The sequence below is a fragment of the Lepidothrix coronata genome, unplaced genomic scaffold (assembly GCF_001604755.1).
Source record: "Lepidothrix coronata isolate B3197 unplaced genomic scaffold, Lepidothrix_coronata-1.0 Scaffold101, whole genome shotgun sequence".
Taxonomy (NCBI): Eukaryota; Metazoa; Chordata; class Aves; order Passeriformes; family Pipridae; genus Lepidothrix; species Lepidothrix coronata.
In genome coordinates, this window is record NW_016690281.1 from 2,810,688 (window position 1) to 2,835,306 (window position 24,619).

Sequence of the window (24,619 nt, forward strand, 5' to 3'; positions counted from 1 at the left end):
CACAAAGGCTCTAATTCAGAGCTGGGACTGAGCAATTAAAATGTAGTGTGTTCCAAAGCCAGGTTCCCTGGATGGCAGACAAAAAGAATCAATTTCCTTCAAACAAATACTAAATATTAATGAGAGGCCGTGGTCTGCCATGCACACGGAGCTGGAAAGAGCATTTCCCGTTGATCACTGCAGAGGCAGGTTCATGGGATGAAATTGCTTTTCGAGTGGTTATTTGTGGCCTTTCCCAAGGTGCCTCGGGATGGTTTGCCAGCCCGAAAAAAAAGAAAAGGAAACTCAGAGCATTTCCATTTTCCATCCAGGCAGGCGCTGGGAATGCGTGCTGGAGCTTTCATTTTTGTTTACGCACTTGCCTGGGTGGTTGGGGAGATGGCTGGGATTGGTTACGTAGAAATCAGCCCCGAATTTACGTCTAGAAGGAAGCAATTCCCTGGGAACATCAGCCAGCTGAGCCTGCCCCCGGAATGGCCTGCCAAAGGCAGAACATGGGACCCAAGAGCATCCCCAGCTTTGCAGCCACATCCGCTCGCTGATTTATTTCAATAATGAGCATTGGGGGAAACATTAAAAAAATGACTTACAGCACTCACCAAGTATCCTAAAGTGAAAGCAGAGGGCTGGGAGCTTTGGAAAAGAAATTTTTTTCTATTGCTTTGACCCTTGGGTAAGTCAGGAAACCTTGTATTAACTCCCTTTCCAAACTTGGAAGAAAAATGAAAAGGCTTCTTTCCCTACCTCGCCAGGACACACAGCTATGGTGTGGGACTTTTCTCCCCAGTGCTGTGCTTACCCATGGGCAGCACAGTGCCAGCCTTGGCTGGGAGGGCAAAGAGCACAGCGGGAATGGTCTCAGCCCTGCTCTGTCCCACACAACAGCCATGGAAGCTGCTGGAAGCATTTTGCATCCGTCACGCAGTAAATAATAACATGTCGGCTCATGATTTTATAAAACCATTAAGGCAGCTGCGTAGCCGTGGGTCGATCGGGAGCTAATATTAGCTTGAAATGACTAAAATTAGAAAATTAGAACCAAGCCAGAACTAATTAGTTGTTCAGGGAATAGAACCAGAACCGGAACTAATTAATTGCCACTGAAATATTGCCGCGGGGCGCAGTGGGTGCCGCCGCTTCCAGCTCCGCACCAGCTTTGCTTGGGATGACTCCTGTGTGGGCTCGGAAAGGAGCCCAGAGTCCCATCTGAAGGCTGTGACAGCTAAATAAGAGTTGGCGGCTCAGTCCCAGCTGTGTGATGCAGCACAGACTGGGCTGTGCTGGGAGCAATCCCATCGCAGCCGAGGCAGCTGCTGCCGGAAGGGCTCGGAAAAACATCCCCTCGCCCTGGCTGCCCAGATGTGCCTTTCTAAAGGTGAGGGCAATTACAGTGACCACCTTGAGGGCTCCCAGCAGCACACAAGCTCTTCTCTCTGATCCCAGCAGCTCTGCCTTCTCCTTCAGCTCCAGCTCTGCCGCCACTGTGATGCTCTGCAAAGCTCTCTTGAGTGAGCCAGGAGCTGCCATCCATGCAAACGCTGCCAGAATAATTTCCAGGGAACTAGGAAGTTGGTACAGATAACTGGCATGTGGCTGCATTTTTCCATCTGTGACTGTCACCTGTATGGTCACTTCTTTTTACTTTCCAAAGGTGGTAACTCACCCTGTATTTCTTTTTCCTACTCTCTCAGCGCTCAAACAGCAGCTCCGATTTTAGCAGCAGCATGACGCATGGTGTTTTAAATTCAATTTAGAATACAAACTATTTATACCAGCCAGAAAAAGGCAGTGAAGCAGCTCTCTCTGTCATGAGTGGATTTGTAATTTCGGAGCAATCATTGCATAACTAATTGAATCAGCTCTCAGCATGTGAAATCAGTGCCCTGCTTATCAGAGGTTTTCATCGTTCCCCCCTCCTGAAGCCATCAGTCCCCCTCCACCAGCAGCACTTTGTGCTTCTGCTGCAGCCTGGGAAGAAAGCGAGACCTGCAAAGCTGCCTTTTTCTGCTCAAATTGAGCCAATAAATTACCAAATGCGTTCACAGTAGATGAAGAGCTGGGTTGCAGGTGCCCCCAAAAGCTGCCCAGGCTCCATGCGAGGGAGTGAAGTGCATTTGAAACTAATCAAGTGCCAGCCGTGTCTGAGAAGCAAATTGGTGCCGAGATGTTCTGCTGACTCCCACTTCCTGCTTCGTTGCCCAGGTGTGCTCTCCTTGGCTGGAATTTTGGGTCTGATGTCTGATCCAAACCTCCGGCTTGGCACCTGAAAATGGAGCCTAAGAGGGGCGATAAATATAGTGACAGCTTTCCAAGGGGTACAGGAAAGGCAGAGAGCAAAGTATTTGTACGGATTTTTATCAGCTGGGAGTGCAGGGCCTGGATTTGGTGGCTGGGGTGGATCTGGTCCTGCGGATTTTGGGAGCAGCTCCAGCCACCTGCGTGCAGCAGCCTCCTGGGGTTAGAGGGCACTTCCTCATCTGTGGGGCGGTTTGGGCAGGGGCCCATCAGCATCTGCAGAACACAGAGCTGAACCTTGCAGCCAGGGAAAAGTGTACTGTAAGGGATGTTAATGCCTCCTCAGGGATGCTGCCTGTGTACATGTGGGTCCCAGGCTGTCACTGCTGCACTGGGATGGGTAAGGAGGGCAGATGAGCCCTAATGGCTACAGTTGCTGAGTGCTGATGAAGGCCAGGCTGGTTCAGCTGGTACAAATGGAAGCAGTTCTCTGGGCAAGGCTGGCAGATCTTGTCTTGGGCAAGCTTGAGGGAACGCTTGCAAATTTTCTGGATGTGCACAGCGAAGGGTTCTTCCTGGGGTCAGGTGTGATCCCTGAGACCAAGACTGGACATAGGAGGTGATACATCCCAGAAAATGAGAGCTGGGTCTCCCTGTGGTGCATCCCCTCAGGGATCCGTTTTCCTTCTTAGCAATGCTCTAAGCCTTGTTGAATGCCAAGTGTCATATTCCCCAAAACTAATGTGTAGGGTGTTTTTTTTTATTTTTTTCCATCAGCCCATGCTTTGATGCTGCTGGCTGACCTGGTGTACAAGGGCATATGGAATGCAAGCAGGGTCTGGCATGGGTAGGAGAAGGAGCTTTCATCCCCAGGCTTGGTTCAAGGCATGTCCCATCAGTGGCCTCCACTTTCTTCTTGCACAAAGCCACACAGACAAAGTGTCCCCAACATGTGAGGCCAAGGCTGTGGGATTCAGGCTCCTGGGGCAGCATGTGCCAGGCATCCCCAACCACCCACTTTGTTTTCTGTTGTCTCTCCAGGTGGCCAGATTGGAGCACAAAACACGAGTGTTCAGCCGAGTCTTCGGCTCTGCACATGCTGCCTGTTACTGCCTGGGCGCCGTGATCCTGCTGCTGAACTGTGTGCGGAGCCACTGGTAAGGAACTCACCCTATTGGCCTGTATCCATGGAAAGAAATGCCCTGATAGAGTGGGGGGGATGAGGGATATTCGCTCTGCAGTGCTGAATCCAGCCCCAGTGCATTGCTTTTCCATGGTTGGATAACTCCAGCCAGCAGCAGATTTATTCCAGGGTTTGTAATAAAGACAAGGGATGTGGCAGGATGGCCAAACCCATCAGTTTCACCAGCCATTGAGTGTCACAGGTTTCCTTGCTCTGCTCCCTGGGGATGTTTCCTCTCCCCTGTGAGCAGCTCAGGTGACAGGAGGGCTGTTTGCACAGGATGGATCATATGTAACAGCAGGATTTTTTAATTTTCTCATAAAAATCATAAACAAAATTAAAGCTGCTTTTAAGAAGCCGCAGTTTCCTGTGCAGAAGAGCAGGATTACCTGTGCACTTAGCAAACAGTCTCTTGAAACTCTTATCTGCCATCTCTAAACACTACCTGGGCTTGCTAATAGTATTGTATGGCTGATACACCGTACACCGTGGGAATACGTCCTTTAGCGTTCCCAGTGCAGCAGAGAGGTTTTACTGCAGAAGATTTCCTCAATGCCAGCAATTTATCTGTGATCTGGTAGGCTTTATCTTCACTGCTGTTAGTCGAGACAGACTCACTAAATTCCCAGATTCAATTATACCAGGGTCAGAGCTAATGGGTTGTTTAGTACTCTGGGTAATTTCCCAGGCGCAGAGATCTCTGGTTGGAATTTGCACATGTATTTAAGAGCTATGCCTTCCTGGAAATGACACCAGGACCTGCCCTTGCCCTTCTGTGTTTGTCCCAGCTACTGCTGATTGCAGAAACTGTAAGAGAGCTTGCAGTGAACAGGTCTGTGATCGAATGCAGGCAATTCAGAGGGCATGTGTGTGTGCTGCTGATGTCTCAGTGACACAGAGGGCTTGGATTTCGCTGGGGAATGTCTCAACAGTCTCTTGCACAAATTACATAGTCTTTTGTTGTCTGGGAAGCAATGCAAAGCCTTGTCCCTGCCTTTAATTAAAAACATGGGTGATGGAAGGACAGTCTCCATTCCTGCTGGCTCCTGGGTCAGTGAGGCTCGCTGGGTCACTGACAAGACACTGACTGGGAACTGCTGGGAGAGCCAAAGGGGCCTCATCTGTCCCAGCACTATGTCCCACATTCCCCCTGTAGAGCCCTCAGAGCCCCACCAGGGCTGGCATCACTGGCTCTGCTCTGTCATGAGCCTGTAGACTCACTGAGTTTGACTCTGCCTGCACAGCACAGCAGTCGGGCCCTGAAGAAACAACAAGATCAATTCAGGGGGCTGGAAAAGCCCCGTCTGGACCTTAGTTTTGGAGGAGAAAAGATGGGGCAGCTCACCCCTAGCAGAACACAGATGAGATGCCAGCCCATCACAATGGGCCAAAGCCTTTCAGATCACTGCAATGGGAAGTTGATTTTGCCCAGATGTTTCGACATATTTGGGTTATTCTCTCGCCTTTTCTTGGCACTGAAGTTGGCCTGAGTGACGGCTAGCAGGCTTTGGAGGCTGTTCAAGCAAGGCAAGCTCTTAACTGTGGGAGTAATGGGACAGTTTCAGGGGGATCATCAGAGCAGCAACTTCTGGAGTTATCCCAAAACACACCTGGGAGACTTGCTGCCCTCATTCCCAGCCCAGCGAGCCCTCCAAGGCTTACTGCTCAAGCCTGGAGAGCTTTTGCTTCCTGGGAAGGATTCATCCTGTCCCTTAAGGCACTTGCATGAAGATACCAGCCAGGTGCAAAGTGGGGTTCAGCTGACCAGAGGGGTTTTGCACCACACAGGCACCGTCATCTCAGTGCCCAGGGACGCTGCAAGGGACCTGTCTCACCCGCTCTTGCTATTTTGTTTTTCCCTTCATTTTACTCTCTGAGTCACTTGTACTGGGCGTGCTGGTGGGAGCAGGTTTGCTGCTCCTCAGCCCCATGGAAGCTGTGCTTCACATAATGGTCGGGATTGCTCGTGCAGAGCATGCAGGCTGCTGATAGAGAGCAAAAAGGCAGCCTCGGGGGTCCCTCCACCCCCAGTGCTGTAATCCAGCCTTTAAAACTCCTCTCTGCCTCCTCTGGGGACTTGTTACGTGGGTGGGGGCTGCCAGGGAGCAATGAGGAGCCCAGGGGATGTCTCTTTTGGTTTTAAAAACCTGCTTCCTTTTCGCAACTGAATTTTTGAAAGGCTCCAGGCTGGGGGCGGAGGAGGGGAGGGCAGAGCAGACAGAAACTTCGGGAGTGGGTTGGAATTTCGACTGACAGCACCCGGGAGCTGGGCTGTGTGGCTGCTTCACCGCCCACCCCACGCGGGGTCTGTGCCATGGTCCTGTCCACAGCTGGACATGATGCTCTCATGCCAATTTGGCTCCAAAGGGATGCCTTGCGTGTAAGAAGAGGGATATCTTTGTGCTCAGTTAAGCAATTAGGTGCTTCCCAGCTCTGAGCTTCATTATCAGCTTGCAATCTTGGCTTGCAATTTGGAGTGACCTGTGACCAGGTGGGACCTGCCTAGTCAAGTGCACAAGACAAGCATCCCTAATTGCGTTGGTGCACTGATTATTTTCATTACAGCCTTTTCTTTCTGCAAGAAGCAGGGAACTTCCATCGCTGAGGCTCTTATCTGTGAAAACAATTCCTGAACTTCTGAACCATCTGCACCACGTGCGCTGGCCCGGCGGTTTGTGACTGTTATCTGTGTGACATGGGACGTGACAACCTTCACTGTCCTCCAGACTTGCATCCAGTCTCGGTCTCTCTTCCCTCACCATCTTGTTGATATCTTTCCCTGCATCAGCTCTACAATTAGTTGCTGGTGCTGCCTCTGAGCCCTTCAGTGCTGCTTTTGGCACACATTGGCACACTGCCCACCTCAGGGCAGGTACATGGGAAATTCTGAGCTTCAGGTCTTGGGACGTTTCCTTGAGCTTAGAGGCAGCACCCACGTGCACACCCTGACAGGGGTTTGCAGGGGGTTGGGGTACCCAGGGCTGTGATGTCTCAGTGGGAATAAATCCCAAACAGGCAGTGCCACTGGCAGCATGCTCGGTGGTACCACACTGCTTGTTGGCATGAAGTCCTGTACATATTGCCTCCTGTGTGGATTTCTCACTTGAAGGTGACACTTCCAGGAAAATAAATCCACCTTGGGATGGGGTTTTGCCCAGGAAAGGGGCTGTTTGTCATTGCCAGGTAGTGCCTCTCATGAATGAGCGTGCCGTAAACAGCATCAATCCCGGAACCACGTGGCCCTGTGTGCAGAAATGACCAAATTTGATGATGGGAATCGAGCTTCACCTGCTGGAGCTGATGCCCCTCCGAGCCACGCTGCCGGCAATCTCTGATGGCTGTTCGGGAAAAGCCCCGGGCGGCCGACGGCACCTCCTGCCCACGGCATCCGCATGAGGAAACCAGGCAGCTGAGATGTGAGGTGGGGGGAGAAGCTGCCACAGCCCCCGACTGACCGAAATAACACACGCACACCGGTGCTGTCAGAAAAGCAAAGTCATTATTGGCAAAAGAAGCTGTGAAGATGATGGCTGGGCTCACAATTGCCGGTGGTATCGGCAGGACGATTTCAGTGTTGTCGAGGTTGCTGTTTTCAAACGAACAAGATCTTTTGTTGCAGCGTGTGCTGCTGGGCACTACCGGGTGGTTTTTATCCCCATTGCCTCCTTTAGCTGAGAGGAACAAAACCTCAGGTGTGGGGATGAACCGAAATCCCGCACGGTGACTGTGGCACCTTGCAGTGGTGGCTGTTGTCACTGAAATCCTGGTCGCCTGCACCACCGCTGCTTCCTTGCTGCCTGCTGGCCCCTGGCCCAGTTCTGCCCCAATTGCTCTTGCTAGCCCCAGTTTCCAGGCTGATTTTTGGGATCATGCAAGGAAGCACTGCTGGGCTGCTCCCTGCAGCGACCCAGTTTGCTGGATGAGGTCTTTGTCCTCCTTTGCAGGAGAGGGATGACAAAATACATTTGCTGGGGGCCACTGAGAGAGGCCCCCAGCAAGACCTAAAAAGCTCAGCTTCTCTCTTAGTACAATATTTCCAGGCTTTCTTCTTCATGTGGCCTTTGGGGATGTGTTTTGGGCTTGGTTTGTTAAGTTTTCTGGTTGAATAAATCAGTGCCTGTGTATGCAAACCTGGCTGTAGGTCCTGTCAGTGTCCCAGCCAGAGGATCTGCTGCTGATTTCCTTCGCTCCCCACTGTCTTCATGGGATCCCACCAGCATAACTTGCCCATCCCCACATTTCAGAACCATTTTGAGTGGTTTTCCAGTTCATGGGGTTTATTATGTGGTAAACGGGAAGACAAGAGATTCAGACTAGATATAAGGAAGAAATCTTTTATGAGGAAGTGTTTTATGGGGAAACACAGGTTGCCCAGAGCCACTGTGGCTGCCCCATCCCTGGAAGTGTCCAAGGCCAGGTTGGACAGGGCTTGGAGCAATCTGGTCGAGTGGAAGGTATCCCTGCCCATGGCAGGGGGGTGTAACTGGATGATCTTTAAGGTCCCTTCCAACCCAAACCAGTCTATGATTCCCATGGAGCAGCAATGTAGTGGTTGTGCCTGAGCAAGTGCCTCTCTGTTTCGGGAAGTGTGGGCAGAACAATGCCCGCTTCCCTGGCTGCTCCCATCCTGCCAGGAATTGGCCATATCTGCCAGTTTGGCCAGGGCAGAGTTGATGGATTTGAGCTTCTCCCAGCTGGTGGAGAGTGTGTGGCTCTGGTGTCATGCTTCACACTGGCAAGCGTGGGAAGATGTCAGGGGATGCCCCATTTCCCCAGTTTCTCTCTTCCAAAGCTGAGGGCACATTCCAGGCCCCTCCCTGGTGGCAGCCATCCTCACGACAGCAGCCAGGTCTGTGATCAAAGTAGGTCGCAGCCCCCCTGCCCCTCCCCTGCGCTGGTACGAGGGATGGATGCTCCTCACCATGGCAATCGCTCTGCTCGGCACATAAAGCAATTCCAGGTACTGGGACAAAGCGTGGATTTAATTGATGTCCTCTTGGGTGCTGAGCTGTGCCACTGCCTTGTTGTGCAGCCAGAAATAAATGCTGTAACAAACGTGACTTAGAGGCACATGAAGGAAGGGACTGGCAGCACAACTGGCGCTCTAACAAGGGAAATGCCCCAAACCTTGTCTGTCCCTACCAGGGAGGGAGAAACATAGCCAGGGAGGCTCCCTCACCATCAAGGAGCAGTTGTAGATGCTGGAATAATTGACAACTCTGTGCTGCTTGTCATGGCCCAGCACCCTAAATGCTTAAAAGGTTTATTTACCAATTCTGAAAACTCCTGAGCGCATCATGTTTAATGCAAATAGAGAGTGTGTTTAGGAAGATATAAACCATTCCTAGAGGGAAAGGCAGTCCATTATCTCAGTGCAAACACCTCCTTCTCTAGCTGTAAGCCAAACAGCAGGGAACTGAGTGAGACATGCTGATGAGAATAACTAATGCAGGCCTATCCGACCATGGAAAGGAGGGATGTGATCATCTGGAGCAGGGGAGACAGCTTTGCCAAAACAAACCATACCATGTGCTGGTTACAAAACTTCCAGTGCTGATTCTCAGTCAACCAGTTCATGCTCTTGAAGCCACTTTTGTTCCGTGTTCCAAGACAGAGTCGAGTCACCAGCATCAGATAGAGGAGCCTCAAGGATGTGAGACAGTGTGAGTCCAGCTTATCCAGAGCAAGAAGCCTCCAAGGGCTGTGTTCTCACTGTGTCTCTCTGTACTCTGGCATCTCTTCGCCAGGGCCTGGGATCCAGGCAGATTCCAGCTCAGCACCTGCCTCCCAGGGATCAGCAGCAGTGACTTTTGATTGCTCTGAGATACTTCCCAGTGCTGCTACCCTCTGGAGAGGTCCTGGCCGGATGTGGAGCCAAACCCCACTGCTGTGAAAGGCATTAGCATCCTCCTCTGTGTGACCAAAGAGCTCCAGAGCATCCCCAGGGATGTCACGGTGTGCTGTGAGTGCACAGGCAGGCCAGGATTCCTCAGGCAGACAGACACATCCCTGCAGGGGGATTGCTTTCCTCCCAAACCCAGGCAGTGCTGGTATCAGGGACATGGATTTTTTTGGCTTCTTCTTAGAGGAGACTTGTGTCATTTAAAAATAAACACTGGGGAAATGATGCAAAGGGGTGTGCAGCTGCTGTTGCTTCACAGTGCAGCCAGATTTGTGTCTTCCCATCAAAAATGATTTTAAGCTAAGCCAGTGTGAGCCTGGTGGTTGCAAGGAGCTGTGCTGGGTGCTGGAGGAGGGCCAGCCTGGGGACACCGTTACATTACCTGGGGCCACATTGTCGTCCTCTGCCTGTGCTTGGCTCCATGGAAAAGGGAATTTCTCTGTAATTTCCAGAGTGTAAATCACCAAGATGTGTTCTTGCTCACTCCCAGGCATGTCACATTTATTCCGTGTTTTGTTTCCTTGCTTCAGTCCAAACCGAAGATTAAATGTCTTGCTCTGGAGTCCGAAAAACCTCTCAACAATGGAAAGTCTGGTAGGAACAAGCCCCAAAGAGAACAAAAAATATCATCAGGTCCCTAAACCACAGAGTTTAAATATTATCCTGGACTTTCTTGGTGCTTTGAACTTACCATCATTTGAGCCTTCAAAAGATTTCCAGCTGCCTTTCCATCAGCCATGAAGGCAGGACTGGCTGTCTCTCTCAGTTTTTATTTGGGCAACAGAGAAAAAATCCAGGGATTTGCAGTGCTTAGAGAAGAGGGACATCAGGGGAAAAAAACTATCCCAAGCCCTGCAGATAGCACCATGGAAGCACTTTCCAGCCGAGGAGCCCGGGACCGCAGGCAGGAGCAGCACTACTGGCCCGCCACTCACAGGCAGCAGTGGCCAGAGGCATGGGATAGTTGTTATTCCGCTTGAATTTCAGCCTCCAGGGTGCTCATTAAAAAAAGGCTCAAAGTTTCCTACCTCATGTGTCAACAACATGTGGAGAAACGCTGTGTAGAGCTCTGCGGGTCTGTTATCTCCTCTCGCTGTTATTAATGGTGTTTTTTTAATCACAGCGTTGTCTCCTTTGTCACCGTGCGTTTGTGTCGGAGCCATGTGCGATGCTGAGCCTGCCAAGCCCGGCTCTGGGCAGAGTTCAAGGGGCTGAAGGGAGGGGTCACCGTTATTCCAATCACAGAGGAGTGTTTGGAAGGTCAGACCCGAAATGCCTGAGCCAGCCTGGAACGGAGGAGCCGTGTTCGCACTTGAAAACGCCTTGTCTCTCGTATTTTCCTTTCGCCGTTCCAATCCTCCCCCTGACTGTCAGGCTGCAGCCGTGAATCACTCCTGGGCACGTGGCTAACACATGAACGCTGCAAAATATTTTGATGGAGGGGAACGGGGGTGGGAGCACGAGATAATCCAGCCGATTGTTCCCAACCCTTCGAGTCCTGTGCCGAGCCATCGCAGCCTCTGGCATTCGCAAAGGCGTCTGTCCCAGAGCTCCCAGTCACGATGAAAGCTGGGATTTGGTGAATGAGACAAAGGTGTTGATATCACAAGTCAGGGGGGTTGGTATTTCCAGGAGTGAGCAAGGGTTGTGAGTAGAAATAGCTGCCCCAGGTCAAACCCTGGCTGCTCATAGGCTTTGGCTCCTTGCTTCTGCTGTTGGAAGGCTGAGTAGGTCCAGGTGGGAAAAGGGATCCAGAGAAGGGACCTCCTCAGCAGCATTCTCTCCCAAAGCTCTATCTCTCAGGGAGGGGTGGGTCATGTTGGTAATGAGTTGCTGTTTTTAATGGCCCTTGTTGTTTCTCCAACAGCTTCACAGAAGCCATGAAGAGCCAGCCAAAGCTGGAAGGCTGGGACTGCCACTGGACCTATTACTCAGGCGTGGCCATCTTGGCTGTGGGGACCTTGTTTGTCATCTCCAGCTTCTTAGCACTGGGATTCACTGGGACATTCCTAGGTAAGCACTAAAAATCCAACAGCTTAGCCAGAAAGTGCATTTAATCCTTGCAGGGATCTCTTGCTAGGGCAGAGTCCTGTAGGAATTCCCTTGTCCTTGCCTTCAGGGCTTTATGATGCAAAGCATGATCTAACCATGCTGTTACCTCACACGGTGCAGTGGTTTTATACAGCAAGTCCCATCACCTTCAGTGTTAAGCCTGAAAGTTTGGAGCACAGCTGATCGTCTGCCAGTCCAAACACCCTCCAGAAAAGGTGCAAGTGCAAGACCCCATGAGCAGCACTGGCACAGTGGGTGTGAACTGTCCAGCAGCCTTGCTCTGAGCACCCACCTGCTTGTCACACGTGCCAAGGCAGGATCTGATTTGCTCTTCCCTCTGCAATAAACCTGAATGTTCGTTGACAGATCCTTTTATCTGCCACTTTATGGCAGAAGGCATTTTCCACTGCGCCTGCTTTCACATTTAGAGAGTAATTCTGTTAGCGTTGTTGGCTTTAAAAACATGCCAGTATGTGTGGAATTCATAAAAGTAAAGTAGAGACAGGAACAATAAATATCCAAGGAAAGGGGCAGCTCCCGCTGGCTGAAATAATCACAGCCCCAGCTCTGACACCGCATTTAGGCTGTGCTTTTGCAAGTGCTTTACAAACCAAATTCAATTAGCTCCTGTGGCGTCGCTAGGAAGAAGAGAGGGACGTAATAAGCCTTCCTGGTTTCAAGTGGAGTTGCAAAGAAATGTGTTGAGTTGGCCAAAATCCTGCTGCCAGAAATAGAGCTCAGCACTCCTGAATGCGTCCCCTCACCCTTCATGTGCAGCCCTGTATCACACCCCTGTCCCTCAGCTACCGGGCACCAGCATCCTCCAAAAGCACCTGCAGCCTCCCGGAGTGATACTGTGCCTGTGGAGACATGTCCAGAGAGGCTGGGCACAGGAGCACCCGCCAGCAAGAGCTGCTTGAATGCTCCTGAAGTTCAGCCAGGTCTGGAGTTGTTTACGTAAAGCCTGATTCATCCGACCAGGAGGATCCAGTGGACTTGAACTGCTGGGAGAAAGCAAACAAGTGAGTCAGGCTCAGCGTAAGCTGTGAGAGGGGCCCTGTCCCCTGCCTCTGTGTCCCCCGGGGCAGGGAAGGGATGGGTGTTAGTTGTCCATATGGGGCATTTCTGCTCCATCCACTCTGCCGGGAAGGCTCTCCCTGGAGTGTCCCGGGCTGAGGCTGCCCAGCTCCAAGCCTCGCATGAGGCAGCAGGGACCAGCTCCCTCTACCAGCAGTAACAGGGCAGAGCTGAGTCGGGGTGGGGACTTCACAAGACCACATGCTAGTGCAGCCAGGCTGGCTTGGGACCTCTGCACGAGGCATGGCCCAACTGGAGCCCCACGGAACATCCATCCTTGGACCAGTAACAGCTTCTTTGTTGAGTCCATGAGTCCAAATCAGCAAAACTCTTAATGGAGAATGCCCCTCAGTGTGATTTCTTAACCAGCCATGGGGAAGACAAGGGGTTTGCAGGTCTCCGAGGATCTCACATGGGATATTCTCTTGCTCAGGACTCACTTGGGACTGTATTTCCAACATCCTCCTGCATGCAGGATTTTCGTGCTGTGCTGGCACTGCAGGAGGAGCAAGGACTACAGGTAGCAAAGGGCTGCACTGCTTTGGCAAGAAGGGACATCCAGCTGCTTCTCACTATTGATAGCTGAGCTCAAGAGAAGTTTTGAGAGAACCTCTGACACACGAGCACTTCAAAAATTACCGGAAAAGGATTTGACCCTTACTTTATCAGTTTTCCTACAGCAGTGAGGGCTTGAACCAGGGAGGGCACAGGGACCACATCAGGGCTGCCTGTTAGATTCCCTCTTTACAGCACATTTGAGCTTTGGAGCAGCTGCAGAACACTTTGTCTCTGAAGTGTGTGCTAAACGGTGCAGTGGGAGCCGTGTGAGTCACCCTTCTCCAGCACGCCTTGCTGTGCCACCCCATCTCCCAGACAGCAGCACCAGCCTCAGCCTCTGTTCGCAACAGCTGGATGCAGGGCTACCTGGCAGATCCATCTCCTGGTGCCCTGTGTCTGTGCCATGCCCATGCTGGGATTTGGGCATCACTTCAGCACCCTCCACTTCGCTGTTTGCCCCATTTCCCAAAAAAAAAACAGTGACAAGGACTTGGAAATCCTGAGGCCAAGGGCACAGAGAGTCGGCTCTGCCTGCCTGAGCCCATCTGTTTTGTACTCCAGTTCTATTCCTTCCAGCACTGACCAAGAGTTCAAGTCAATCTGACTTGACCAAAGTCTGTTACTGGGCTTGGAGAAGCTGATGGATCTCTGGAGTGAAGCAGATGTGGGTTTTCAGCCTAAGTCAGGCTCTAGGGACCTTGGGGCACCTTGTAGAATGCACCAAATGGCTTTTTGCTGCTGTGATCCCGAGTGCAGTGAGATGATTATACAGATGTCCAGCAGAAAAAAACCCTCCAATTAGCTGCCAAGGTCCCTCAGCTTTACAAGAAGCTGATTCCTGATTCTGGGGCTTAATGGAGGCTCAGGAGATGCTGAGGCTAATGCTGCGCAAAACAACACACAGTCCTTTCCTGTGAACATAAAAACATATAAACCACCTCTCTAGTGGTCATGCTCATTGAACTGTGCAGGTTTAGAGGCAGAGATTATATTGGAAAAACTGCCAGTGTGCTCCTGCTTGTGGGGAGCCTGCCAGGAGGGTCCCACAGCCCCACCAGTGCCGGGCACAGAGAAGCCCCTGCCAGTCCCATGGACCCAAGGCTTTGTGTGAACCTCCCCAGGGCCAGTGCCATTTGGGGAGCGAGGTGTTCAGCCCAAAGGCAAGGGCGGGCAGAGAATAATGAAGCATTTTGACACATAAAAAAACACAGAAATGGGCTGTGGCAGGGGGTGATGTGTTCTTTCTACCAGAACAATCTCAGAGATGTATTGCCAAGTAACTGTGAGAACATATAGTATGAATACAAGGCAATTATCTCACTTAGTGGCCTGTAGTTAAAGCCCAAAAGCATTGTGTAATTGGGCAGGGGCTGTTTATCCTTAGAAATAAATGTTTTAGCACCATATGAGGTCAAAGAAATTACACTGCGATCCAGGTAATAATAATAACCTTGAATAGTTTGCTCTCCTGTAATGCCTTTCATCTAGATTTGCGAGCACTTTCTCACCATACATTAATCCTCACCACCCTCTGTGCTCTAAGAAAGCACTGATATTATGATCGGTGCACAATAGCACTGGGAGGGACAGAGGAGACTTGCCCAAGGTCAGGGAACAGACTGGCAGCAAAGCTGGGAACACAGCCCGGGGTGGTGGCAGTGCCCTGGGCTGATGGACCAGCACTGCCCCTCACGGATCAATGCTTGTCTTGTACGGGGGACGAGGAACATGGAGTTGTTACAGTGGACATGGAACGGGACCGAAAGGGCTGTCCAGCCCTGGCACAGGCTGCCCAAGGGCAGTGGTGGAATCATCATCCTCGGAGGGATCTAAAGCACTTGTAGATGTGGTGCTTTGTGGTCTCAGTTGTAAGACCAACACAACCAAAGATCTGCATCCTGGCCCTTTACCCCCCCTCCCCCCCGTAATGCTGCTCACGAGCTGCACATCTCCTTGCTGTCATTCCTTTTCCAAGCTCCTTTTGGGAGGGTGGAAGGATCGCTCTGAGGTAGATGGGAAGCTGGTTGGATTCTGACAGTTCTGAAAGCTTTCCTCATTACAGATGACAATCACCTATTATCATCATCATCATCGTGCCGATAATTGAGTGTTTTGTAGGCAGAGGTGCTATTTTCTGAAATTCTGAGAAATTCTCTGAACTGCGAGATGAGGGTGGCACTGGATGAGGGCATTTGGTGGTGGTTGTCGTGATTATAACATCTCCAAACACCATTACAGGGCGCTGGGCTTGTTTTCCCATTAAATGGATTTGATCCTATGCACTTACTCCCTCATCGAGTGGCATCCAACGGGCAGTTTTCAAATGAGAAAACCAGAATTAACCATTTGGGACCTCGAGAGCTGCCTCCTGATGAGGGATGTGGCTGCCATAACCTCACTGCAATGCAGGAACCTTCCTCACAGGCAAAGAGCCATTCCCGGAAAAGCTGATAGGCACAGAGTAAACAGGTGACTTATTTGTTGCTGTTTTCTCAGCCTGGAAGTCAGCAGTGAAACCCCTTTGCTCTGCATCCCTGGCAGGGATGCCCCGTGGCACAGGGAGGGTACCAGTGTTCCAAAAGCCCGCCGTGACTCCCAATTTCATGGAGACCAACCAAAAACTCTCTGTTTGCTCTTAGGTGATTACTTTGGCATCCTGATGGAGGCAAAAGTGACCAGCTTCCCCTTCAGCGTCCTGGATAACCCCATGTACTGGGGCAGCACAGCCATCTACCTGGGCTGGTCCCTCATGTGAGTACATGGCCCTACAAACACCTCCTGTTGTAGGGTGAGTGTGGGGTCTGTGTTTGGCAGGGCACGAGGTGCCAGGCTGCACCGGGAGCCAAAGGGGCACTTGATGATGGCAGTCAGCAATTAAATGCCAGGGAAAGTGCAACATGCCCTGACTTCTGGCCTCCTGGCTATTTTTGTGCGTGGAAAATCTTGTGCTGTCATAAAAGACTTGCAGCTTTAGTTGTAGAAAAACAAATAGCGGGCAAGTGCTGGGGAGAGGAGGCATCAGCAAATGCTCTGCAGCTGAACGAGTTCCTTGGCAGGCTCTGCACGTGGAAAAATCAACAGTCAGGGCCAAATTCGTGCAGGGTGTCACTCGGCAGGGGCAGGGCATTGATATGGGGAGCAGTGTGACCCTGTAATTACTCTGAAAAAAGCAAAACAAGCCAAGCCACCCTTTTCCCCCACTGCACGGTGATAACACTTCCGAAACACTTCTCGTGTGATACAACACAGCTTAATAGCCTGCTTAGGAGGAAATGAATAGGCTGTAATTTAGCAACAAATGAGCAATATACTCTATTCAGTGTAACAAGTTTGATGTGGTTTTCATTTAATATCACATTTTATTTATTTGCCCAGGAGAAAAACACCCGGCTGTGTTACTTCAGGAGCCTGTGGAGTGTTGTGGGCTGTTATCACTAGATATTTTGCACTGGTGCTCCTGACTGTGACCACCTCTCTTCTACTTGGGTGGAAAAAATGAAGTGCTTTGCCACTCTCTAGTCATTTTTTCAGCCATGTGTGCAGCCCCTGGTAATAAGTAAAGCTGATGGCTTTTCTCCTGTCTCCACTGAGCTTGTTGCAGTTCGTTCTGCACTTGAAATCACCCCCGGTGCCATCAGGGCTAGTTGCATGAGGCTGTTTCCCTTCCTGGCAGAGCCACGGCACTGGATGGGGTCTAAATCCTGGGAAATGGTGCACAAGGGCCAGAGCGAGCTCACTGCTGACAGCCCTGGGCAGGATAGTTGGCCACAGGGCTGGCAGCAGCACAATGGAAGCATGGATATTGCTGGGGAGAGCGGGACAGACCTGGGGCAGGATGACCCACCCCATACCACACCATGACCCCCACAGCAAAGCAGAAGGAGGAATTAGACCAGGAGGAATTACAAGGAGAGTTTTATTTGTCTTAAGATCAGCAACCATCAGCTACTTCCTAGAACCTTTGCAGAATCCACAGAACCCTCCTGAGCTGTTTCTGTCGCAAAATCCCTTCTCACCCCTCTCACCAGGTGCACATTGTTTGGTCTTCCACCACAATTCTGGGCAAAAGCAGCTCTAAGCAGCTCGAGACAGCAGTGATTGCCTTCTTTTTCTCGTTAAAGGCTGCCACCATTAAGGCCAGTGAGGCATGACAAACAATTGCTGTTAACAAATTGCTGGAGCTGTGCAAAGTGGCACCAGGACACCGCCTGCCTGCCCAGGGGAAGCTCAGCACAACCCTTCTCACAGTGGTTTTGGCTGTTTCTCTTCCCTGTGATCTCAGTTCACAGAATCATGGAATCATTTAGGTTGGAAAAGCATTCTAAGATCATTGAGTCCAACCATTAAGCCAGCACTGGCATGTTCACCACTAAACCATGTCCCCAAGTGCCACATCTACACAGCTTTTAAATCCCTTCAGGGATGATAACTCCATCACTGCCCTGGACAGCCTGTGCCAGGGCTTACCAGCCCTTTTGAGGAAAAAATTTTTCCTAACATCCAATCTAAACCTCTCCGGCACAACTTGAGGCCATTTCCCCTTGTCACTTCTTCCGTGGGAGCAAAGACCAACCCCCACCCGGCTCCCCCCTCCTGTCAGGGAGTTGCAGAGAGCAAGAAGGTCCCCCCTGAGCCTCCTTTTCTCCAGGCTGAGCCCCCCCAGCTCCCTCAGTCGCTCCTGGTGCTCCAGACCCTTCCCCAGCTCCATTTTCCTTCTCTGGACACCCTCCAGTTGCTGAGTTTTTTTGGGGGAGTCACAGCTTTCTCCTTAGGTCCCAGGGCTTGCAGAAGTTGTTGGTGTCTGCCCTTGGAAGCCAGAGCTAAAGTCTCAGCTCTGTGGTAGTGGGAGGGATGCTGGAGGAATGTGTTTGCCATCTGGTTCTGGTCAGACCTAAAACACAGAGCATGTTTGTTCTCCCTTGGTGATGTATCACACTCCACATCATGGTGTCAGAGCCAAAGGATTGATTATTTTCATCCATAAGGTCATATAAACACATCACATAAACCAGCCTGCCCTCTGACTTCATTCCAGCCTTAAAAGCATCAGATGGGGCAACAACCCACTTGCCATGGGGAGCTGCAGCAAGGCTGGGGATGGACAGACTCCCTACCCAAAAAAAAGCCCTGCCAGGACCACAAAACCTTCCTGGCTGATTCATCATTGATGCTGCTACGATGAGTCCTCGCCCAGTATGTAGGTTGAGCTTGTAAGAGGAGAGAAACAGTTCACCCAAATGCTGCTCATCACCTGCATCCAGCAGCCTCATTTCTTCTGCAAGACAAATGGAGCATTCACTGTTTAGGGACAGCTTTGTGTGTCTCTGGTAGGGAAGTGTTCTAACTCACAGCAACAGGCTGCATAAATCAGAGCCGGAGCTGCAGCCAAATGATGCAATTAGAGGTCTCGCTGTCAACAAACAATCATGTAAATTTGTTCTCTCTGATAGGAATCAAGGAGGAGACATGACTAAGCATGTAATAGCAGGGGGTTGGGAGAAGAAGAAGTTGCCCGAAGCTTCCTAATGAGGGAAAAGTTATTGCAAAATGAAAACAGTGAAAAGGTGAAGATTTGTGGGTGCCTCTCCAGGAAGTGATGAGGCCAAGTGGTACCTGAGCAGGGCTCCAGTATGAGGTTTAGGTAGCTCAGTCCCTCCTCTGTAGGCATGTTTTTTCAGCAGCACAAGTCACAGAATGGTTTGGGTTGGAAGGAACTTTAAACCTCATCTCATTCTCACAGCTCATCTATGTTTCTGATACCTGTCTTTAGAGCAGAAGGTGATAGGGATTTTTGGTCCCAAATCTTTGGCCTCAGTGCTAAAAGGCACAGCCATCTCCATTGCATCCACAGTTCTTGATCACCTTTGCCCACAACCAGACAGTGCAGAGCAGTGGATGGCATCAGTCCACTGTGCTGTCCCTGGTGACATCTTGGTGGAGGACACCATTCCACTGGGCCTTGGGAGGTGACAGAACATGTTTCTAAAACATCTTGAAATGGGTTTAGAGGTGAACCAAGCCCCCAGCACCCAGCCCAGATGCAGCACCCACCCCAGCACCTTTCAAAGGGTAGACATGGACCTTCCCATCTCTTTCCATCCCTATCCCTGTGATGGCTCAGCCTCCACTTTGATCTATAGGGTGCCATACACTGCTCTCTCTGCCAAGAGTCCCCTGCACCCTGGGTGGCCCATCTTTCTGGGACATCAGGCACTTCCCTTAGAGCACGAGCTGGGAGCCACAGCCATACTTCAGCAGCTGCTCAGCCCTTAAACATCCCTATAATCTCAGGATTTAGCATCAAAGCAGAAGCTCTTCTAGCAGAGACGTGCAGGGATCAGACTTAAAATAAGTCACCGAAATAGGCTGGGGAAGAGTCTTTGCCAAGTAACATCTGTCTGAGACAGTTAACATTGAGCCCAAAAAAAAAACCCCAGCCCTTTTGTTTGCTTCTGTTTAATGAGCGAGAGCTCTCATGGAGCCCAGCGTCTCATTTCACTTTCTCAGCCAGGTCTTGCATAAGCCCATGTACTTACCTGATCTTTTCCTTCTCTTTCAAAACAGGCACGCCAGCCCAGCTGGCCTTTTGCTGACAGCTGTAGTGGCAATTTCCTACACAATCGCCATGCTGTATGAGGGGTGAGTAGCTGTGCAGAACTGGAGAGCTTCTAATTATTTCTGCCAGCTTTAACTCCCGAGGTTTCGGAGAACTGCACAAGTAGAGATGATTTTTTCCAATTAATTCAGCAGGGGAAGAAGGAAAACAGAGGATTGTTTTTCAATTGTTTTGATAATGGGCAGATTCCGCTCTGGAACTATTTGCTGAGTTCTAGGAACATTTGTGCATTTGTTTGTTTTTATCAAAATGAGATCTTTTTTCCTTTCGGATGCCTGATTTTGTCTGTAGAAGAACAATAAGGAAGGCAGTGAGAGGACTCATTGTGTCCTCTGAAGAGTCCCTACAAGAAGTGCTCGCATTTTGTAGTTCTTTGGATGGGCTTCTCTGATATTTTGCACCACAATAGCCTGGCAGCAGAGAATGGAACAGACTGGAATAATTCCCAGAAGTAGCAGTTGTACTGCAGCAGTGAAAGGTCTGTTGTGTTTGCAGGGGAGGAGAAGATGCAGAGTGGCAAGGTCTGCATGCAGGGGAGTCTGAGTGTGTGCTGAGCCTTGTCCCATGCAGCACAGGGATGGTCCTTGGTGGAAGCAGCTAGTAGCTGCTCCACAATCCAGAGAGACTGAGATGAGGATTGCCATGGCACAGGAATAGTCAGGCTGTGCCAACCTGTGAAGGACAGAGTTTCTGGGTGCACAGTAATCTTGATTTTAATTCTTCCTCCCTTCTTTTGCCCCTGTCTTTTGTATCCGTCCCCTCTCTCCCCAAATTCCCATCCTCCTAACTACAGGCCTTTCACAGAGGAAATCTACCGGCAGAAACAGAAGGGAGTGAAGAACAAGTAGCCACAGGTACGTTTGCTGATCGGCAGTTTCAGCTGCTTTGCCAGGCTCCCCCACCTACGAGCACCCCTGCCCAGCCCTGCCTTCCCTGGCTCCTCCAGAGCCCTTCCCACACTCCTCAAGGCTTTTGAGCTTCAAACCTCTGCAAAAACCCAGGCAGGAAGGCTTTTCACAGCAGCAGTTTTGTCCGCCTCCTGGCACCCGACCAGCAGCCCCCAAATTGTTTTGATTATACACTTGAGAATCAGTGCGAGGCAAAATTGCTGGGAAGCTTTGAAGCTCCAGGCTTAGTCTGAATCAGGCAGAAAAAAGCAGCTATTGGCCATGGCAGGTGCTCCAGTGAGCAGCAGGGATGGTGTGAGAGGGCACGTGTTCCCTTAGGGAAATCAAGCATCCCTGCTCCAACTGCTCCTTGTCTGAGCCGGGAGCACTTCTGCCCATGGGCTCACCCTAAAAACTCAGCCCAGGCTTGTTTTGGGGGCCAAAGGCTTCTGCAAAAGCCCAAGTTCCTGGCCAGGCTCCTTTCCCTGGGGTTCAGTGCCACCCTGGAACCCCCAGTGCATCTGCCCACTGGTGGTTGGAGAGTTGGGACAATCCCATGGCACTGCTCAGGTTTCGGCAGCCCCGTAACTGCTGCTCTGATGGAAATGCTGTGGCACCACTGAGGTCCCTAATGGACTCCTGTCCCTTTGACTTTTGCAGAGCACTGTCTCAGGTACCTCGTGCCTCTCTGGTCCCCACACTGTCAGATTTCCCTGTTTTCCTACCAAGATGTATCCTACTAATTAGCCCAGCAAACCTTTAATGAGCCGACCGAGCTCCCTGCAGCACTGGAAGTGATCAGAGGAACAGCCCGAGCGTGGTGGCATCTCCTCACCACAGCCCACGGGAGATGGAGGTCCCTGTCCCCAGATCTCTGTCCCCAACTCCGGGTCACTGCAGCTCCTGATGCTCTCACAGGAATTACACAGAGTGGGACCTCCTGACCTCTTCTTCCCCAGCGATTATTGGAGATCTTCAGGGGGAAAAGCAATTCCCTCTGGACTGGAGGGGCATTTCACAAGTGAGCTCTGAGCATGGGGAAGCACCGGCTCCAGCTGTTCCTGAAGATCATCTGAAGATGCTGCCAAAGAGCCATGGGAAGCAGACAAAAGCTCAGATGAAGCAACAGAGAGGGTTCAGGAGCCCCTGAGGATTCAAACAGAGCTGGGGAAGGAAGAGGGGAAACTGCTGCAAACTCAACAACAGCAAAACATGCTGCAAACCCAACAACAAACCCTCTCTTTTTTGGAAGAGGGAACCTCCCCATCCAGAACTGCAGTTTCCACTTTGCAGAGGTCTCCTGCCACAGAGAGCCCTGCAGTGTCTCTGCACAATTGCAAAGACTCAGAGAAAGGTGACTGAAAAGCACAGAGATGTGAATGTATGACCCAACCCACTGCCTAAGGGGGGTGGAGGGATGGCAGCTGTCCCGTGGGGAAACCCTAGCATGGAGAAGACCCAGGGGAAGAGTCAGTCCCTGTCTGCACCCTGCAGATGTCTCACCCCTGGCCCTGTTGATGCCCTGGCCCCCTCCACACCCACCCAGTCCCTCCTTTTCCCTTAGGGGCCACATGAGGGTCCTTCTGCTTTCCCTAGCACCCAGTGCCTTCCAGCTGTTTTTCACTGCCTTGCAGGGACAGTGGGTGGGAGGGAGAGAAAGGGCTGCTTCTGCCTTCCACACCGTGCAGCAGCCAGGTACAGATCTGCCCCTCCGCCCCTGCCACCAGCCTCAACAAGTCCCAGAACTGCCCAGTGCTGGATCCTGCCTTGAACAGAAAGACTTCAGAGGTGATGCTCCAGAGCCAGGCTCTGTGTTTAGAGATTCCCAGAACAGTTTGAGAAGTAAACTGTAAATGACCAAACAAGCAGCAATGGCGCTGGAGAAGGAGCTGCTCCCGCACGGGCACTGGGATGTGGTGCCACATCTCAGCATCACAAAGTCCCCTCCATGGAGGGTCCTCCCTCTTCCCAGTGCCACCTCCACCAAACGGTTCCATTTCCTTTTGCTTTTGCATGTTGTAATTCACCCTCCAGGCATTGCTCAGCAGGAATTAAAAGTGTTGGTCTCTTTTCAATCCGGCCTCCCATTTCCTCTGGACAGGCTCACGGACGCCTTGTTTGTGTTTCATCATTTTAGGGCCATTACACATAGATTTATTTTTTATTGCCACCTCAACAACCTTCCTCTTAAAGATTTGGGCATAGTATTTTATTTTTAGATAAGTTTCCACATCCCCTTCACAGTTAATGTTTATAGACAGAGGCTAAACCAGCCCAGTACCCATAGCAACCAGTGAGGAGAGGATACATTGCATTATTCAGACAATTTATGTCAGAGTTGCCAGTCCTGGCTCAAAGTCTCTGATGTCAATAAACTTGGATTTGTTGATAAGTGTAATCAGTATTTACTGGAGAGACACGTGCTGGGTCGGGAAGAATTATCCTTCATGAGAAGACAGCGAGGGCCGTATTTGTGCTGTCTCATTCCCCGTCTGGGGACCTTGTGTGCCCTTTCCTGTCCCCACTCCAAGGCCAAGGGGGGACCCCAGCTGTACCATTCCCCTCCCCAGCCAGCATCAGCCTCTTAAAATGTGTGTCTGTCACCATAAATCCCAGTGATGGAGCTGCTTCCCATCCTGTGCCCACAGCATCCCAAAAGCACAGGGGTTTGGTGCTGCACCGGGACCGGCTTCACGGACTCCTTTCCCATTGATCTGCCATTTCCAACCCTTCCCACTTCCCAGCTGTTCTGTGTTGGCTTTGCATTGCACAAGTGTTTTTCTGGGGTTATGCCAGATGCATCCCTGCTTTTAGTAGCTCTTCCTGCAGCAGCCAGCACGGATTAATGTGTCGCTGCCTTTGTAGAACTGGTTCTGGCTGCCATAAAGCTGGAGTCTGATATTTTAGAGGCATCTGCTCTCTTCCCTAAAGCAATCTGAGGAGCTGCAAGGTGATGTTCTAGCCCATATCATGGGGCCCAAGCCCACCTTTCTCCCTTGGGCAGGGAATGGCCCTGGCCAGGACCAGTCCTGGGTGGTGCCGTGCTGGTCCCCAGGGCTGCAAGGAGGGAAACACAGACCATCGTTTATGCTGGTTATAGGGAAAAAATTGTCATTCCAATTACCTAATATTTCTAAGAATTTGAGATTCCAGAGGGAGGGGATGAAACCTTCAGGCTGAGCATGAAGCATTGGTATTGTCGCAGACGTTTCCCCACTTCCCAGCTGCAGCTGGGGCATATTCTGCATTGATGCAGGGATGGACCTTGGGGCCTCCAGGTCAGAATATGAGTCCTGCTGCTTCCAAAGGAGAGACCTGCACTGTGGGACCCCCAGGACCAGCCGGTTGCAGCCTCAGCTCTGTGCTGGCACAGGCAGGTGCATCCCTCCAGCTCTTGCAGAAGCATCGAGGACCAAATGAGGTCTCTGGAAAGGGGGTCATGGAGCTATTTTCATAACTTCATGCCTTCAAAATACAGTGTGGGGCTTGCTGGGCCCACTGGAGGTTGGCAGGGGGGTTGTTTGCAGCCTTGGGAATTGCTTCACATGAGGTTGTGTGCTGATGCCACAGATAACGCTTCCATTGAAGTTTGGGATATTTCTGCAGAGCAAACACCAGAAAAGGAGAAACTAGTTAAATCACAACTACCTGGCAGGGACAGCTGCATCACCAAGGTCATTGCTCTTCACTGCCTCAGGTCACTCTGTGTCACTGCACAGCCCCCACAGCAGCTGTGCCCACCCTCGTGGAGGTTTCCTCCCCAGGGTCACTCTTGTGGCTCCTCCACACACATCTCCCTTCCACGAAACAATTTTTTGGGGATGAGGAGATCACCTGTACAAACCCAAACATCCCAGCAATGAAGGGCCAGCTCCAAACTCACAGGATGCTTCATCCAGGAACACTTTGGGAGATGGAGCCTGCATCCTGTGGTCCTTTCCCTGATGGTGGTGACATCCAGGACCAAGGACACGTTCCCAAAGGCCCCTCCCTCTGTTGTGACCGCCCATAACCCTGTGTTTGCTTTTGCCCAGTGAAGCTGTGCTGCCTTGCCCCGGGGGAGGGACAGCCAGGGGCCCTTACGTGGCAAACAACCACGGGAATAAACA

At 51.2% G+C, this 24,619-nt stretch overlaps 1 protein-coding gene across 2 annotated transcripts in view; it reads left to right on the forward strand.

Annotated features, from left to right (window-relative positions):
- Positions 1-22,585, forward strand: part of PEMT (phosphatidylethanolamine N-methyltransferase) — a 41,378-nt gene extending 18,793 nt beyond the window's left edge. For both annotated transcript variants that reach the window (XM_017823268.1, XM_017823269.1), the window contains exons 3-8: positions 3,277-3,392; positions 11,188-11,333; positions 15,647-15,758; positions 19,572-19,646; positions 20,417-20,477; positions 21,171-22,585. In XM_017823268.1, the coding sequence (XP_017678757.1) occupies positions 3,277-3,392; positions 11,188-11,333; positions 15,647-15,758; positions 19,572-19,646; positions 20,417-20,471 (504 nt within the window). In that variant the 3' untranslated portion in view covers positions 20,472-20,477; positions 21,171-22,585. The remainder of the gene's footprint in view (positions 1-3,276; positions 3,393-11,187; positions 11,334-15,646; positions 15,759-19,571; positions 19,647-20,416; positions 20,478-21,170) is intronic.
- The last annotated feature ends 2,034 nt before the right edge of the window (positions 22,586-24,619 follow it).